Below are 18,928 nucleotides of genomic sequence, written 5' to 3' on the forward strand. Positions count from 1 at the left end.
TGGACCGTCTATATGAGCAATTAATGGCTGAGCAGTGTGCCGAGGACATGTTTTCAATACAATGTTTCAGGATTCTGCTCCTGTTCATAGCGGCGAAGCCCGCCCAGGGAATAATATGGAAGTGGCTGCAGCGTCGACTCTACTGCTCTATAAACGTCTTGTTGGCAACACTGCTGTCAGCATGAATTGCGCCGGAACCCTTTATATTTACATCTGGCTCCACCCAGCGCACTATAACCAATGGCAAACACGCTAATGAAATTGTTCGTCGGGGTGAATGATAAACCGGAAACAGCATACAGCATGTTCCACTGGTTAAAAATAAAGCGACTTTTACGCGCTGATTTATTATATAAAATCTCTCCCGTGACGCTAGTCTGAAGCAAAAGTATGAAAATATTTTTCTAAGTATAGTCAATGAACATACCAACACAAATCCGTTTCATTTCGGCTTGCGGAACCCTTTCTCTGTTTTACTTTGAATGTTATTACCGGAAACAAGCTCTTGTCAAAACATGTCTAAAAGGAGAAACGAAACAAAACGTTTTTTTTTCTTTACCGCCCGGTTCTTTTAAGATAGACCTCATAACTACCTTATCAGTTGTGGTTTGCTTAACCGTAGTTAGTGGTGCTCTAAATGTCGACATGGCTAACCGTAAACGAATGTTGGCGACATCAATAAACGAGGATGACATGATGAAAACGCCGCAGAAGAGAGTGTCAGCGGTTGATCTGTCTGACTCGGACTACTCTCAATGGGGAGTTGAGGAAACATGCCAGTACCTTCGAGAAGAAGGTCTGGGAGAGTGGCAAATTGTGTTTAGAGGTTGGTGGCATTGATTTTTTTTTTAAATCGTTGGGAATGTAACTCACATGTTACAGGTTTTAGAGAGAAAACGATGAATGTTATTTTCTCTGTCATCAGAACATAAACTCACTGGTGCCGAGCTGCGATATCTCAAGAGGGAGGACCTGGAGAAGATTGGCATTAAGTAAGTTCTTGTACTGCTAATGATGACATTAGCGCTGTATCAAAACAGTCTTTACAAAACTTAAGGTTGAGCACAATGGATCCATATATAATACTGTATAATATAATAATAAATACACTACTGTTTAAAAGTTTTAGAACACTCAAAATTCTCTGGAGGAAAAACCCAGTGTTGAGAAGGTCTGTCTCTCTTCCATTGTTAATTGCCTTTTTCTTGCCATTTTTGTAGCAACAAATTACTTTCTCCAGCACAACACTGTTCAGCTGATGTTCACGAGGATATAGTACCACAGTGTTTTCCGAACACTGTTTTTATGCAGGCAGAGGAGGTAGCAAGTACTCCAGAACATGGAAGACCTGTAGGAATTAGTTGCACCAACTAATCAAGCCAAGGCATGATCAATCTCCATTTCTGCAGAACAACTTTAAAAAGTTATCGTAACCCATTTTGTGGGCCCTGAAACAGGCCTTTTTGTATAATTCTGAAATACACCTTATTTTTCAGTTTTGGGTAACCTTACCTGCTTTTTAACCTCTGGCACTGCATCACTTATCTTTGTGCTATTTCAAGCTATTCATTGGACTTGAACGACTTGAATTTCAATAAATACCTGGAAAAATTGGGTGTCTTTTGACCGGTAGGCCATCCATCCATTTTCTATATTTAGGGTCCATTTTAGGGTCGTGGGTGCATGCTGGAGCCTATCCCAGCTGATTTCGGGCGACAGGTGGGGTACACCCTGGACTGGTCGCCAGCCAATCACAGGGCACATATAGACAAACAACCATTCACACCTATGGACAATTTAGAGTTGCGAATTAACGTAACATTTTTGGACTGTGGCCTTTGGAAACCGGCTGGATTGGCTGGCGACCAGGAAACCGGAGTACCCGGTTTCCTGGTCGCCAGCCAATCGCAGGGCACATATAGACAAACAACCGTTCACACCTGTGGACAATTTAGAGTCGGCAATTAACCTAACATTTTTGGAATGTTAGGTTCCAACCCGTACAAGGTTTCCTCCCACATTGCAAAAACCCACGCACGCACAGGGAGAACATGCAAACTCCACACAGAAATGCCCAAGGGAGAATCGACCCATGTCTTCCCGACCTCCAGACTGTTACTGTGTTGGCCAACCATTAGACTACCGTGCGGCTTTTGACCGGTAGTGTATAATGTAATATGTGACATTAGTCGCAGGGGTGTCAAACTCGTTTTCATTATATTGTGAGCCACATTCAGGTTTCGATGGCCCTTGCTGTGAAACAATATGAATGTATAAACTTCTCATCATGCTCTTCATATATTTTCTGCAAACAAATTGGTGAATAACTAGTTGTTTTGGCAACGAAAATATTTGCTTGTTGCACAGAAAAATTGCAACTGCCGTACCTTTTTTTTTTTTTTTCCAAAATTGACAGAACTAATTCATTTATCAAGAATGATAAATCAGCCAGCGCGTTGCACATTTGGCCTTTATTGTGGGCCATGTAAAATGATGTGACGGGCCGGATGTGGCCCACAGGCCTTGAGTTTGATACTTGTGGTGACATGCATAGAAGGGACAGAATGAACCCATTGCAAAAAAAGCAAATCCTTATAACGCCTCAATTTCTAGCCTTTACCATTCAACATACTGTATGTATTGTTTTTTCCAAACATCTCATATGTTTTTGTTTATTTTTTTATGTCAAGGCTTCTTGGTGACCAACTCCGGATCCTACACAGCCTGAGGAAGCTGTGGCACATACAGGAGTGTCCTCAAACAAATAAGGTTCATTCTCACGCTTTGTTTTCAAGGACTTACAGATAAGAAAATATAACTGGACAAATAAATGGAGCTTGTAGGATAAACTACAAGATGATTGCGGGGGTGGTTGTCATTATCAAGTAACAATTGTACAAGAGGGAAGTGCAGGAAGTCCTTTATGTAATAATGAAACCTTAAATGAAGAGGCGCATGTTGCTCAATGGCAGGGCCTAGTCTTGTGGACAATGACTTACCAGTAGGGTTTTTGCATTGCATTAAAACTACTCTGTGAATATACAGGTATACTGTGTATATATATATTAGGGCTGTCAACGGCGGTAACTAATTTATTTCATTAATTACGTTACATTTTTTTTGTGTAATTAACAAATGCGCACCACACGGCAGACTGAATCACAGTGGAGCGTCCCCAACACAGTCACACAGAGTCTGACACTCTTTTATAACTTAATTCTAACCTGAACACATGAACAGCTGTACAATTCCAACACCATAGCCTGTATGTATCTCCAACTCACACACATCTCTATAGTCTGTTCATTCTGGGAACAACACTTCCTGATTCTCATTACAAGAAGCGGGAGGCATTCAGGGACATTCCGAACATCACAAAAACGGCTTTATAATACATATAATGGGTGTGCGTGTGCATGTGTGTGTGTGCGTGGGTGTGTGTGTGTGTGTAAAGAAACAGGAAGATAAAGAAAAACATGAAGTGGATATTCTTTTCACTGTAATTGTTAATTCGGCTCTAAAATTTGCTACATTTAATTAAGTATGCTGGAAAATGCAGTGGAAAAAAGTAAATTTACCTTAAATTACATTATGTCTTTGAACACAACCCCTCATTGCTCCGTTTAAAGTGTGATTCAAATGTTCTGCTACTGTTAAAGAGACTAGTGTTAGTCAAATAGTAGATTATTAGACCTGTGTGGCATCTTTTAGCTTCATTGGCATATTCAGTTCATGTTTAGCTGTTAATACATACAAATATGTATCATCCTGTCCTGTCATTTATCTTTCTGTTCATTAGTTACAGTAAAAATGGGCATATTTCAGACATTGCTAATGATGATTTAATTTAATAAAAAATTGTAATCATTTAATAGCCCTAATTAATTTACATATATACACTGTAAATGGTTTTCGGCACTACTTTGTGCTCTATAGCCGGTGTAATGTGAATCACTACTGTGTGGGATCCATAAAGTTCTTATCTTAGCCGATAATTATCCGACAACCCTAACAAACATCCATTCACACTTACATTCATGAGGACAAAATATCGTCACTTTTTAATCTTGCGTAATAATGAAACCTTAAGTGAAAAGTCACATGTTCCTCAATGGTAGTGTTGTGGACAGTTACTTACTAGACATCAATGGTTGTCTGTTTTCTGTATTTGCTGTCTTGGCTTCTTTCAGGTCTTTAATGATCCCATCCACGGGCATGTGGAGCTACACCCACTTCTTGTCAAAATCATTGACACGCCCCAGTTCCAGAGACTCCGAAATATCAAACAGTTAGGAGGGACATACTTTGTTTTCCCCGGCGCATCCCACAACCGTTTTGAGCACTCTATCGGGTATGCCTGTCTATGTCGATGTGTGTGGGTGTGTTGGCATGCACTGACTGTACTACAATTGTGTGTTCTATGTTTCAGAGTGGGTTATCTGGCAGGACAACTTGTGAAAGCACTGAATGAAAGGCAGCCTGAACTTCTCATTACTCACCGAGACATCCTGTGTGTGCAGATAGCTGGCCTCTGTCATGACCTGGGTTGGTTCCGCTTACAGACCGGGTGGGGTGAAATTAACAGTGAACGTGACCAAGTGAATAACTTTCATTTCCCCTTCACTAGGACACGGGCCTTTTTCACACATGTTTGATGCCAAATTCATTCCTAAAGCACGTCCTGATATTACCTGGAAGGTAACTGTCATGTAACTTTAATGTTATTATATGTTGTCAGGTATCAACAGTATAAAGTGTAATGCAGTTTCCAAATGAAAACATAATCTCCATTTTAACACAGAGACATTAAGCAATAAAATGGCAGTAATCTAAGACTATTCATGTCATTATGTTACTATAATACCCTTAGTCCCATGACTTCATCTGAAGGTAAATATGGCACTTGTGGTTCACTGATAATAAAACACTTACTGGGTAAGTTATGACTACAGTGTTTCAACAGATAAGCTCTTTCAATATCAACTCGTGATTAAAGTCTATTATTCTCAAAGTAAGAAAATGTACTCACGTTGGATGCTCCGATCAGTGTTTTATGCTGTTTATGCTGGCGATTCCGATACTGATCATCCAGGACTGGAATCATCCGATACCGATCACATGGATTAATTATACATGTTTCAATTTATTTATGAGGTGCCTTATAAATGGGAAAAGTCAGGACAATTCCAAGGTCACTAGACTGCCATGGGGCCCAAAAAATAGGTCATTACTAATAAAATTAGTAATTAATTAATAAGGGGGGGGTCCAACATGATTTTTTTTTCATGGGACCTGACTGCACCCCTGCTGCTGGTTGCATGATATGAAAAAAGTAACCATAAAATCACTTTAATTTAGGCAAAGACTTACTTTTTCACGAGGGGATGAGATGCCTTCTTTAGGGAGACGTTGGATGTGAGAGTACATTGGTGGAGCTTTAGCAGGACTTCCAGGTAAATGAGAGAGCACTCGCCTTGCACCGCTGAGAAAGGCCGGTGCTGGGATTGGAACACCAATATAAATGAAATCTTCAAGATGAAACACTGAATGCACAAAATAATTATCAAACTTATTTATTTGTTCATATGATGCACACAGAGCAATGAACAACTTCACACTGTGACTCCTTCCTGTTGCGGTGAGGCGTTCAGGCACACTCGTAATTGTGAGTGTTAGGCGCTAATTTTTCTTTTTCATTCACGGACCCCCATCACAATTGGCGTACCCCTGGGGGTACACGTACCCCACTTTAGGAACCTAGGACCTAGGCCATTGTATTTACAGGCCATTGCATCAATTGCAACTGGACTGTTCAGGTGTCTTATACGATTCACCTCTCATCCAAACAGGCTTCATCAGTTAATGCTCAAAGACTACCGGTAGATAGGACAACTCTAGTCTGAGAGGATGATGCAAGATTCAGGTGTTAATTCTCTAGGGTAGAGGCACGCCGCAACCAAGACTGGTTTCACCCTGTTGTTGTGCAAAACAACAGTTTTTAAGTGGAGTGAGGCCTCTGCCCACGGTCATTTGGGTGGAATCACCCTAGTTAATATTACCTGAGTTAGTATTCAATTGTAACAATGGTCATGGATGCACCTGAAGCCAGAAGTGGCTTTGTCGTGTTATTTGTTAGGCTAAATTATTGAATCTTTTAGGAAGTGATGAAAGGACAGATGTGGGAGATAGGTGGCGTTGCACACCAGAACTGAATGGAATATAGTAGTCCCTTGTTTATCATGGTTAATTGGCTCGAGACCCGACAGTGATAACTGACTTTCCGCAAAGTAGGATTCCTAATCTGTAAATCGAATATTTTCCTAGTTAGACCATAGAAAACCTGTTTATGATCTTCTAAATACAGTTTTTAATGATATTAGAGCCCTCTAGAAATGAACTAACACCCCCATAGTCACCTTGACACTCATATTACCCAATATAGTAGATATAATAACAGTCAATAAGCCATTTAAGACAAAATATGACTCACTGTGTGTTGAGGTACAGTGTATATATGTGTTCCAGCAGAGTGAGTGGTGGACAGAAAGTGATGTTGGGAGTTCAGAGTTGAGTGAACAGTAGCCCAAGTTTTTATTTGGGATTATTGTGCCTGTTGTAAGAAAAAACAGCCTGATGTTCCAGCGATAGTCTGGCTTGAACATGACAGTAACATTACTGACACCTACTGACCAGTATAGAATATTACATATCCTCAACGTCTTTTAATGTGTCTTTTGAATGCCTTACAGTATAATTGTATTTTAATTTATTTGGCTATTTTTATGCTTAAAAATGCTTCATTTAGGGAAAAAGATCGATCCATCCAATTTCCTCCACTTATCCGGGTCCAGGTCGCGGGGGCAGCAGTCTCAGTAGGGAAGCCCAGATTTCCCGGTCCCCCCACCTCCTCCAGCTCCACCGGGAGGACACTCAGGCGTTCCCAGGCCAGCTGTGAGATATAATGCCTCCAGCGTGTCCTAGGTCTGCCTAGGCCTTCTCCCCTGCTGGGCATGCCCGGAACACCTCATCGGAGAGGCGTCCAGGAGGCATCCGGACTAGATGCACGAGCCACCTCAACTGGCTCCTCTCGATATGAAGGAGCAGCGGCTCTACTCATCCTGTCCCTCCCGGATAACTGAGCTCCTCACCCTATATCTTAGGGTGAGTCCAGCCACTCTACGAATGAAACTCATTTCAGCCGCTTGTATACACGATCTCGTTCTTTCGGTCACGACCCAAAGCTCATGAGGCTGGTAGGTGAGTCTGGGAACATAGATCAACCGGTAAATTGAGAGCTTTGCCTTCTAGCTCAGCTCTCTTTTCACCACGACGGTCCGGTACAGCGACCGCATTACTTCAGACGCTGCACCAATCCGCCTATCGACCTCACGCTCCAACCTTCCCTCACTCGTGAACAAGAGCCAGAGATACTTGAACTCTTCCACCTGAGGCAGGACCTCATTCCAAAACCGGGAGCAATCCACCCTTTTCTGACTGAGAACCTTGGCCTCGGATTTGGAGGTGCTGAGTCTCATCCCAAAAGCTTCGCACTCAGATGCAAACCGCCCCAGTAAATGCTGAAGGTCACATCCCGATGAAGCCATCTGGGCCACATCGTCTGCAAATAGCAGAGACGAGATCCTAAGGCCACCGAACTCGACTACCTTGACGCCTTGGCTGCGCCTAGAGATTCTGTCCATGAAAATGATGAACAGAATCAGTGACAAAAGGCAGCCTTGGCAAAGGCCAACATTCACCGGAAACAGGCCCGACTTACTGCTGGCAGTGCGAACCAGGCTCCTGCTCCGGTTGTACAAGGACCGAATGGCCACCAATCCTGTACTCCTGGAGCACCCACCACAGAACACTGCGACTGACACGGTCAAATGCCTTTTCAATCCACAAAGCACATGTAGACCGGTTGGGCAAACTCCCAAGTACCCTCCAGTACCCTTGCAAGGGTGAAGAGCTGGTACGGTGTTTCGCATATATAAGTAACATTTACTTATATATGCATATTTTCTTTTACTACTAATGAGCCATATTCAACGACAAAACAGCATGATTTATTGAACATACCTGTATTTTGGAAAAAACATTATAGAGTGAAGCTACAAAATTTGAACTGTGAAGTGGCAAGGGACGTCTGTATTAACAACGGTGATCTCAACCGAACGACTGTTGTTGGCAGGTGGAGGCCCCACTCCACAAACCATTCTTGGCTGGAGCATGCCCGGTACCTGAAAGAACAACTGCTGGCACCTACCCTCACACTACAGCTGTCCTATTTTGTCTTTGAGCATGAACTGATGAAACTTGCTCGGTAGAAAAAATTCTCAAAGTGGTCCATGTTCCCAAAAGTTTGAGAACCACTGATGTATAGCAGAGCTCTTCTAAAACAATGGTTACAGAGTGCTTTATGGTACAGGTACAAAACACAAAATAGTAAAAAAAAATAAACAATTTACACTTACTGATAAGATACAAGATTTTATTTTCACCATTTCAGTCACTATGGCTTTGAAGTAACCAACCACACCCCATAATCATATTGGCACTGGCCATCTGTCATCTTGTCATCAGCCGTTAAACCATTGCTGGTGTATAACAAATACAAATACAACTCAACACACAAACACTCCATATTTCTTTTGTTAAGCAATATTGGGTGGAGAAGTATGGAGCAGAAGTTTGGCCTCTTGTGTTAGACATTCTAGTTTTATGAAGTCTTTACAGATGAGATCAACCAGAATTTTTTTTTTTCTCACCACGACTTTAACACTGGACTTAAAAAAAAAAAAATGTTTTATGATTGTCAAATTGCAGCACGAGAAAGCATCGATTGACATGTTTGACCACCTGGTGAACAGCAATAACCTGAAGCCTCTGATGGAGCAACATGGTCTCTGCCTGCCTGAGGACCTGGACTTCATCAAGGAGCTCTTTGCAGGACCTCTGACCACAAATCCAGGCCAAGTTGAAAATGTACGTGTCACTGTCACAAACAGTGTGTTTAAAACTGCCAGTTTCAACATGCAACCGCACACAGTTTGACTCCACTGTAATGTACTCTCTTTAGTGGGCCTACAAAGGTCGTCCAAAGGACAAATCCTTCCTCTATGAGATTGTGGCCAACAAGAGAAATGGTATTGATATGGACAAGTGGGACTACTTTGCCAGGTGTGACTTGCTTAGAAAAGACTACTTTCGTATTCCTTTACTTTAATTCAGCTCAGCTGTTCCTATTTTGACAGAGACTGCTACCACCTAGGCATCCAGAACAACTCAGACTATCGTCGCTTCCTCAAGTTTGTGAGGGTGTGTGAGGAGGACGGACAAAAGCTAATTTGCACTCGAGACAAGGTGCCACTATTGTCACAATTTGTTTTTTTGTTTATTAATTATTTTGAAGGCTCATGATGGGATCTTTCATTGAAACTCGGTACAAAATTGACTCTTAAGTTACACAGCGATCCTGCAAAATAGCTGCATCAGAGCCATAATGGAGGTCCTGCAAGATGCAGGGTTCCAGGGATAGATCTACTTTGCGCCCTTCGTATTGTGTTTGTGCTGTTCACACAGGGCAGCGACTCCTTTCTAAATTAGACGCTATTTTTTTGTCTCAGGAGGTGGGCAATCTGTACGAAATGTTCCACACACGTAACTGTCTCCACAAGAGAGCCTACCAACACAGGGTGGGCAACATCATAGAAACCATGTGAGTTCCTTTTTTTTCTCCTTCGGTCTTCTGAGATCTACATCACATTCATTTATGTATGTCAATGTCACTGTCAATGTATGTCAGTGTGTCGTCATTATAATCAGAGCACAAATAATATTTCTAATTCTTGAAATATCTGAATTATTAGTGCCTGAATGAGACCTAATGTCCTTTGGAAGTGATGACATGTTGATTGTGACCGTACAGGATCAATGAGGCATTTTTGAAGGCCGATAAGCACATCCAGATCCCAGGCTCAGGGGGCAAGATGTTCACGCTGTCCACAGCCATAGATGACATGGAGGCATACACCAAGCTGACAGGTTCATTAAAATGTTCATTGAAATGTAATTTAAAAACAATGTCCTGTTTATTTTTATACTGTATTATTTAATGTTTTTCATTCTGTGTGCTTTAAGATTTTCCTTTCTCTTGTTGCAAGATATAATGATGAAATCAGTATTGATCATTGCAATATTATTATCATCATGAGTGGGGAGTTCCTCTGCTGTTCCAACCCCAAGTACAAATTGTTGAATTACATTGTCCAGGTTAGGTCTGCAACGTTACTCATGATGAAAGCAAGAAAACACGACATACTTTATTTTAATTCACTGTCTTTCTTGTAGATCATGTATTTGAACAAATACTCCACTCCTCAACTTCAGAGTTGGCCGAGGCACGACAGATTCTACAGAACATTCTTCTGCGGCGCCTCTACAGGTTTGTCGGCCAAACCCAGAGTGAAAAACCCTTGGAAGTCACTCAGGTATGTTCTGTGAAAGATGTGAAAGAAAAAATAATAGAATGTCCAAAAATAACACATTTTTAAATGACATTTGTTTGTTTTGTCTTTTTTTTTTTAATTAAATGCAAAATTTTGGCATACTGAAGCTCTTGTCTCAATAGACTGAACAGGTGTTGTGGTCTGAGTGTACAAGCATTTATTTGCATGTATTTATTATTATTCCTAAATAATTATTATTTATCATTTGTTTGTCCTACTCAGAGCCAGCTGGCTCCACGGGGTACCAAAAAAATCAACTTCAATATAATTATATTAAAACTAGCTATTGCTATTAACTACGGGTGTCACGAGATTGGTTCCACAACGAAACACTGTGTGAAGAAAGTGATAGTACGTTTGGGAATTGGGTTTGAGTTCATCTTCAACCTGAAAAGGCCCAACAAGCTCATCTTTTAATAATTCCTGCCGTTATCAGTACCCCACCTCCACCTTGCTGGTGTCTGAGTTGGAGTGGAGCTCTCTGCCCATTGCTAATGCAGCCACGAGACCAACCCTCTGGTCCATTAAGAGTCAATCTCATCTCATCAGTCCAAAAATGTGTCTCCAGATATTTCTTGGCCAAGTCATAGCCTTTCCATGTGTCTCGTTCAGTGGTGGTCAAGTTTCAGCCTTTCTTACCTTGGCCCTGTCTCTGAGCACTGAACACCATGTACCGTACTTCTGGACTCTCCAGGTAGATTACAGTTCTGGAATATGACAGCACTGGAGGACAATGAGTTCCTGGTAGCTTCACATTTTGTTTTTCTCAAATATTTGGCCGTTAATTTGCGTCAACACGTTTCTTGCGACCCTTTTATGCACTTGCAACAAAAACATTTAATGGTTCTGTGGTCACGTCCTAATATCTTTGCAATTTCAAGAGTGCTGCATCCCTATGAAAGATGTTTTAAAGTTCTTGACTTTCCAGAGTCTGTTAAATCTCTTTTCTGGCCCATTTTACCAGAGGAAAAGAGAACTTATTCGACGTACGGCAGCCTATTGGCCAAATTTTTCATATGTTGGCGTAAGCTGGCTAAATCGTCAAGGTGTGACAGGCGTTGGGCATTGGGCATAAGTTGTGAACGCCGGCAACACGCTACGCATTCGTTGGTATAAGTTGTCTATAGGTTATAGAAACGTTCTATATAAGTTACTAATACGTCATGTATACGTCCAACTCGTTATGAATATGCTATGTATACACCCAAAATTGCAAAAAAAAACGTCGGCAGTTCAACGTATGCCATCAAAATGATCACGTCAGGCATGTGCTGCCTAAATTGTCAAGGTGTGACAGGGCACTAATAATTGTGCACACCTAATAAAGGGTGTTGATCGCCTAAGGCCACACCCTCCCTCGGTACACACATGCACATCACCTGGTATGCTTAAATCCAATAGTCATTCAAGTTTATTCAGCTTGGGGTTGGAAAATATGCATAAAAATTACAATATGGTCAAAATACTGATTTGCCTAATAATTGTGCACAATAATTGGTGTATATACATTTAGTGTATTTATGAGTATTTATATACATTATACATGTATATCAGGGGTGCAAACACTTCTTCAGCATTCAAGTTACAAATCAAAATGATCTACCTTTCACTATAAAACATAGCATATATAAAATCTAATCGATAAACTTACTTACGATAAACTACTATACTAAACACTAATGATTAATATTTCACATTCACAGTTTCAGAGTTTACAAGTCATCAAAATAGTTGATATAATTAAAAAATTCACAATTCCATTCAGTATGGCAATAAAGATAATTACATATAATTCCTCAATAGTTGTGTACACAACCTGAGTAATATGTCAGTCAAAACTACGTAGCAATCATTATACATACACTTAATGTATTATGTCCAGTAAGCATTTGCTATCAAAGATGACAGTTATACACAAAGAGATTATGCAAAAGACATTACGTACATCATATGTCAAGGCAACATATGAAAAAGCTTTCAGCAATGGGCACATTTTCCACTTAATCATGAAATAGTAGTTTGACGAGCGTACATTTAGAAAACACACATAAATAGCCAATACAAGTGAACGGATAGCTTTTGTTACAGATTAGGCATCTTACCCCTGAGTTACATTATCCGCAATCAGAATAATAAAGATGAAATAGCATTATCTGTGGCTACACACATCTGTTCTCCACTTGTTTTGCCGCGGACACACTAGAGCAAATCAGGAGGGGGCTTAATGTCAGCTGACTGATGTCATATGGCATTTGTAAAGTGACGTTTATGATGTAACACATCGACCCGCAATACCGTCGCGATCGCCGTAATGGGCAACCCTGATATAGCATACAGTGGTGTGAAAAAGTGGTTGCCCCCTTTATGACTTATTTTTTCGCATATGTGTCACACTTAAATGTTTCAGATCATCAAACTAATTTAAATATCAGTCAATGACAACACAACTGAAAACAAAATGCAGTTTTTAAATGAAACTTTTTATTGCTAAGATTGGATGGGGGGGGGGGGAAGACCTACCTTGCCCCCTAAACCTAATAACTGGTTGGGCCACCCTTAGCAGCAACAACTGCAATCAAACATTTGCATTCATTTGCAATGAGTCTCTTACAGCGCTGTGGAGGAGTTTTGGCCCACTCACATTTGCAGAATTGTTGTAATTCAGCCACATTGGAGGGTTTTCGAGCATGAACCACCTTTTTCAGGTCATGCCACAGCATCTCAATAGGATTCAGGTCAAGACTTTGACGAGGCCACTCCAAAGTCTTCATTTTACTTTTCTTCAGCCATTCAGAGGTGGACTTGCTTGTGTGTTTCGGATCATTGTCCTGCTGCAGAACCCAACTTGGTTTCAGCTTGAGGTCACAAACAGATGGCCGGACATTCTCCTTCAGGATTTTTTAGTAGATAGCAGAATTCATGGTTCCATTAATCACAGCAAGTCTTCCAGGTCCTGAAGCAGCGAAACATCACACTACCACCACCACCATATTTTACTGTTGGTATGTTGTTGTTTTCAGTTATGTTCACCATAAAGCAAGATTAGGATTTCAAAAGTACAATAATAAGTACAATAGCGATACGACTAAAAAACATTTCAGCCGCAAGGGGCAAGGAGCGTTTTAGAGAGCCCCTACATGAAGAATTTTATCAACTTTTACTTTTAAGTCAGATGTAATAGGACATGCACCTTTCAAAAAGTTCAACTTTTGTGTCGTCAGACCACAGAGTATTTTCCCAAAGGTCTTTGCGATCACCAAGATTTTCTGGCAAAATTTAGATGAATTGAAACAAATGAGACCTGCAGTTCTTTGGATGTCTTTGTGGGGTCTTTAGTGACCTCTTGGATGAGTCATCACTGCGTCCGTGGGGTCATTTTGGTTGGCCAGTCCACTCTTTGGAAGGTTCACCAATGTACCATGTTTTCACCATTTGTGAATAATGGATCTCACTGTGGTTCGCTGGAGTCCAAACGCTTTAGAAAAGGCTTTATAACCTTTTCCAGACTGATAGGTCTCAATTAATTGCAGTTAAGTTGTGTTTGAACAGTGGGAGCAAACATTTTTTCACACAGGGCCGTGTAGGTTTGGATTTTTTGTCTCCTTTAAGAAGAAAAATTCCATTTAAAAACTGCATTTTTTGTTAAATTTTGTTGTCATTGACTACAATTGAAATTTGTTTTATGATCTGAAATATTTATCTGATAAACGTGCAAAAAATAACAAATCAGGAAGGGGGCAAACACTTTTTCACACCACTCAATACGTCAATTCACACAAAGTATTACTTAAAGGCATAGTTGGGATTTTTTTGACATGAAGTTGTATGACATCCCCATCAGCAGTGCAGTACATCAACAGTGACTTTTCCTCCACTTCATCCCGGGAGCCGAGTTCTGGTCGGTTTTCATTGTGGAGGAAAGTAGTTCCAGTTAGTTGCTGGGGTTTCTTAAGTTAAGCGTTTTGCTTCTCAAAAGAGTATGTGTTCAAAAGTGTATACATTCGCATCACAAAATCGGTGCCCATAAAGAAGTCAGACTTCTCAATCGCTCTGTGTTATTTTCTCTGCGTTCGTATCACTGCGCGTTGCCGCTTGTCCATTGTTGTGTATGTGTTCCACAATGTTTACATGCGTGGATGAAGACCACTGCGATGCTCACGCTGTTGCATCTCCCTTAACCATAATGGTTATTGGTTATTCCAGTATGCCTTCACTCATCATCTCTTCCATCTCTCATACCAAAGAAAAGAATTGATGAGTGGGAGAGGGCACTGCCAAATTCAGTTCCTCTGACTGGCCCCCTGGGTGTCACTCTGCAGCCTGAAGACTTTGTAGTTAGCGTGAGTTTCTAACTAAATACCATCTTTCATTGCCTTCTTTTACTGTCCATTTATAATGTTACTTTCCATTTTAGGTCATTCATATGGACTATGGGATGAAAAATGAGAACCCCATTGACAACATGCGTTTCTATTGCAAGACTGACCCCACCAAAGCCATTCAGATATCCAAGGAACAGGTCAGAAAAACACACAATATTAATCTACAGTTATTAACAAGTATGTTTGAATTACTTTTCAGCTTGTCACATAGAATATCTTTGTCTCTCTCACTGTCAGGTGTCCAGACTTCTGCCTGAATGCTTTGCTGAGCAACTGATCAGAGTTTACTATAAGAAGGCGGATGACAAGTGCCTACATGCAGCCAGGAAGCACTTTGTGCAATGGTGTATCAACAACAACTTCTCAAAACCGCAGGTAATATTTATCAGGAAATGTAAGATACAGTATAGTGATCCAGGGCTTCAGAAATGAGGAATGTTCTGCATATGTAACTTACAGGATGGAGACATAATTGCACCTGAACTGACTCTCCTGAAAGACAGCTGGTCGAGCAAAAAAAAGGAAAAGAAGAATGAAGAAGATTTGGGCTGTAGAAGGTTGGATGTACAAAAGAAGCTTTTTTCATAGAAGAGCCTATTTGGTGATCATGTGGAGGTAAAATACTATTTTCCAAAGCAGGGCGGAAGCTTTAGTCAACAACGTTTTTACACCAAAACAAAAAAACAAAAAAAAACATTGTTCCAAAAAATTATTGTCATACTCAGGTTTTTACAGAAATTGGAACTTTGGCAATTATACAAGGAGTTTTATTTTATTTTCATCCTTTTAATCAAGGTTTTATTTGGTTTTATTCAGTTCAGCTGATGTTCACATGATCGTGTACCATTAAGAATTCAGCTTTTTAAATTAGCTTCCTTAAAAAATACAGAATTGAATTCACTCACCTTTGAGGCACTGCTTATTACTTGCTTTGCACAGCCGTAACCTTAACTCTTTATTCCCTACAAACAGATTGTGTTGATGGGTGCTTGGCTCCCATCAGGAAATAGGTATTTGTGGGTGCGTGGGTGTTTGCTTGTTGTTGTTTTTTGCATGCATGCATCTTGATTTGAAAGTTTGATCTCACTTTGAATTGAATGTAATATTTTTTGGGGATGTTTTCATTTTTTGGTTACAATAACTGTCTCAACTACAACTTATTTATCTCTGCATCTTAGCTTAGCATTTATTTATATTCCATTAATACTTCTGTCACAATATGTCATGCCACCACACTATTATGGGCTGATTTTATTTCTTGCTGGTTGCGGAAAACAACAAAAGAGAGAGACATTTTAAAGAAGTGGATCATGTAAAACAATGATGGGAGTTGAAAACAGTTTGGAAATAAAACATGTTCACTCACATGCATGCTTTGTGGTGCATATGTAGTATTGTTTCATTTACTCTCATAAACAATTAGAGGATGAATATGTGGTAATCTACTACTATGGATTCCTTGTTATCATTTGGCTTCAAGTGCCAAAAACATGAACGGTCTGTGAGAAAAACAATTTTATAATACAGTATGTCCTATGCAGAAAAGGCGTTTCATGATTACTTGTGCTCTTGTAATAAACCCGTGGAACACCAGAGGGCGCCAGAGTCTCAGCCAGCCTCCTACCATTCTAATTCAGACCGCGCAGGAAAAAAATGCAGAATATCATATTATATCCATCCATCCGTTTTCTATGTCGCTTATCCTCACTGGGGTCGCGGGGGTATGCTGGAGCCTATCCCAGCTGACTTCGGGCAGAGTACACCCTGGACTGGTCGCCAGCCAATCGCAGGGCACATATAGACATCATATTTTATATAAATGTATATCATTGTGATTAGCTTCATTAATAATAAACATTTCATAATGCTCAATTTTGTGTCAGTGATACATTGTTAGATAAATCAGTTCACTGAAGTAGAAAGTTTTGTCGTCTAAAAAAACATGGGATGAGCTTGTAATCATACAGGATGTATGCGGGCACCAGATGAACTTTGACAAACACACACTCTTCCTCATCCTGTGGCAATGTAGAGTGGCATGTTTCGGGATACCAGCACACACACACACATACACACACACACACACACACACACACTCACTGTGCACAGGCAGAACCAAGGCCATCAGCCTGCTAGTATTTTTATAATCTTCATCCTCTCTGACCTGTTGCTCCCTCTTGGCGCCAGTGATCTCAGCCCTCCCTCTGTGATGCCTCAACACACACACACTCGCACACACACACACACGCACACACATGGTCCTGTACACACAGCAGCCCCTGCAAGGATAATTGAGACCAGCTGTTGCAAGGTGCCTCTTCCCTCGACCCCGCACCCCTTTTTCACCCTGCTGCTCCTGCACTTGCCTTCCTGGCTGTTCCAAATATCCACCCCCCCGCCCCTCCGCCTCCCCCCAAACCCCCCGCCTTTCCTTTCCTTTCTCTCTGCTAACTCCCGCAGCCCTCCCACATGTCTCTGTGTGTTTGCCACTTCCCATCAGTTGTGCTGATTGACAGATAGGTGTGTTTTTGTTGCACATCCCCGACAACCTCAGCTCCAGTTGGGAGTTATTCCTTTAATTTCTCTGACACAATTTGACATGATGTCCAAACTATTATAGTTATGAACGTCCTACATGCTAAATATAAGAAAACCTGTTTCTTTTTTTTCCCTGACATATAGTCTGATACGCTCAACAAAAGTATGAAAGCAACACTTTTGTTTTTCTCCCATTTTTCAGGAACTCAACTCAAAGATGTAAAACTTGTTCTATACACAAAAAGCCTATTTCTCTCAAATATTGTTCACATATTTGTGTAAATCTGTGTTAGTGAGCATTCGTATTTCATCCACCTCACACATGTGGCATATCAAGATGCTGATTAGACAGCATGATTAGTGCCTCCGGCTGGCCACAATAAAAGGCCACTTTGATTATGAGTGTATTACGGTTGTGGAATGCCTTCTCAGTCAGAAATGACGCTATAGCAGACTCATGTTCCTTATCAAAGCATGTCTCGGTTTCAGTGTCTTTCTGTCCCAGAGATAGTGGCAGCAGTGCAAGGTCTTCCGGCTGTGGTGTTGCGGTTGGAATGTGTGAAGTTTGGGGAGAGATGGGAAGGGGGTCCCAAGACAGGCATGTCAGACTCTCTTTTCCAGCTGGTCTGAAGGGTTCAACTGTGTGTGTGTGTGTTTGCGTGAGTCATGGCCTCTCATTAGGGGGTGAGACACTGCGGCTCCAGACCCCCATGATAGGATTGCTGGGTGATTCTGCAGTGATCCTGCCACTTTGATGCCCCTGACCCTCACTCCCTCCAGTGGGAGGTTAATGAGCCAAAGAGCGCTCGGCTGTTGTTGTTGGATTATAGGTGGGGAGCATTAAAATGAGGTGCAAGAAATGTTTTAGGTGGTCCCTCACTCTGCTCGGATCGGATGACCGGTTTGTGTCTGTTTAGGTGCGGGGACGGAATACTGTTGGAATAACTCCGAAATACTTAAAACGGCACCTGCTCCTCCATGTTGGCTTTGCACATGGCATACATAGTGAAAGTAAAACAGCTTAGTTCTCTGATGAAATCAGCCTTTCTCAGACTTTGACAGCTTGAGAACATATTAACATATACAGGTACATATCAGTGACGTGTGGTGCTTTTCATGGCTGCTGAGTTCATAAAGGTTTTTCATTGAGAAGATAACAAAAAGAAGAATCTCCATCCATCAATTTTCTATGCCGCCTATCCTCATTAGGGTCACAGGTGTATGCTAGAGCCTATCCCAGCTGACTTTGGGCGAGAGGCGGGGTACACCCCGGGCTGGTCGCCAGCCAATCACAGGGCACATTTAGAGAAACAACCATTCACACTCACATTCACACCTATGGACAATTTTGGCCAATTAACCTAACATGCATGTTCTTGGAATGTGGAAGGAAACCCGAATACCTGGAAAAAAACCCACGCACGCACGGGGAGAACATGCAAACTCCACACAGAGATGCCCAAACGGAGATTCAAACCCAGATCTTCCCGATCTCCTGAC

The 18,928-nt window shown here is 41.2% G+C and overlaps 1 protein-coding gene across 2 annotated transcripts; it reads left to right on the forward strand.

The window, feature by feature from the left end:
• The first annotated feature begins 531 nt into the window (after nt 1–531).
• Nucleotides 532–16,255, forward strand: samhd1 (SAM domain and HD domain 1). 2 transcript variants are annotated; one of them, XM_054795220.1, is made up of 16 exons: nt 532–826; nt 926–992; nt 2,691–2,769; nt 4,191–4,351; nt 4,430–4,545; nt 4,628–4,698; nt 8,827–8,985; nt 9,080–9,180; nt 9,255–9,363; nt 9,627–9,718; nt 9,929–10,044; nt 10,351–10,490; nt 14,753–14,848; nt 14,923–15,027; nt 15,128–15,265; nt 15,350–16,253. In XM_054795220.1, the coding sequence occupies exons 1-16, from the start codon at nt 646–648 to the stop codon at nt 15,476–15,478; spliced, it is 1,860 nt and encodes a 619-aa protein (XP_054651195.1). In that variant the 5' UTR covers nt 532–645; the 3' UTR covers nt 15,479–16,253. The 2 variants fall into 2 exon arrangements, with proteins under 2 accessions (XP_054651195.1, XP_054651205.1); XM_054795230.1 differs by lacking the exons at nt 9,080–9,180; nt 9,255–9,363 and having other exon boundaries at nt 15,350–16,255.
• The last annotated feature ends 2,673 nt before the right edge of the window (nt 16,256–18,928 follow it).

The sequence above is a fragment of the Dunckerocampus dactyliophorus genome, chromosome 1 (genome assembly GCF_027744805.1).
Source record: "Dunckerocampus dactyliophorus isolate RoL2022-P2 chromosome 1, RoL_Ddac_1.1, whole genome shotgun sequence".
Taxonomy (NCBI): Eukaryota; Metazoa; Chordata; class Actinopteri; order Syngnathiformes; family Syngnathidae; genus Dunckerocampus; species Dunckerocampus dactyliophorus.

Coding starts and splice junctions, on each gene's coding strand:
- samhd1 (XM_054795220.1), top strand. CDS start 646: ATGGCTAACCGTAAACGAATGTTGGCGACATCAATAAACGAGGATGAC. Junction 9,719..9,928: donor GGCAACATCATAGAAACCAT/GTGAGTTCCTTT, acceptor GTGACCGTACAG/GATCAATGAGGCATTTTTGA. Junction 15,266..15,349: donor ACAACTTCTCAAAACCGCAG/GTAATATTTATC, acceptor TGTAACTTACAG/GATGGAGACATAATTGCACC.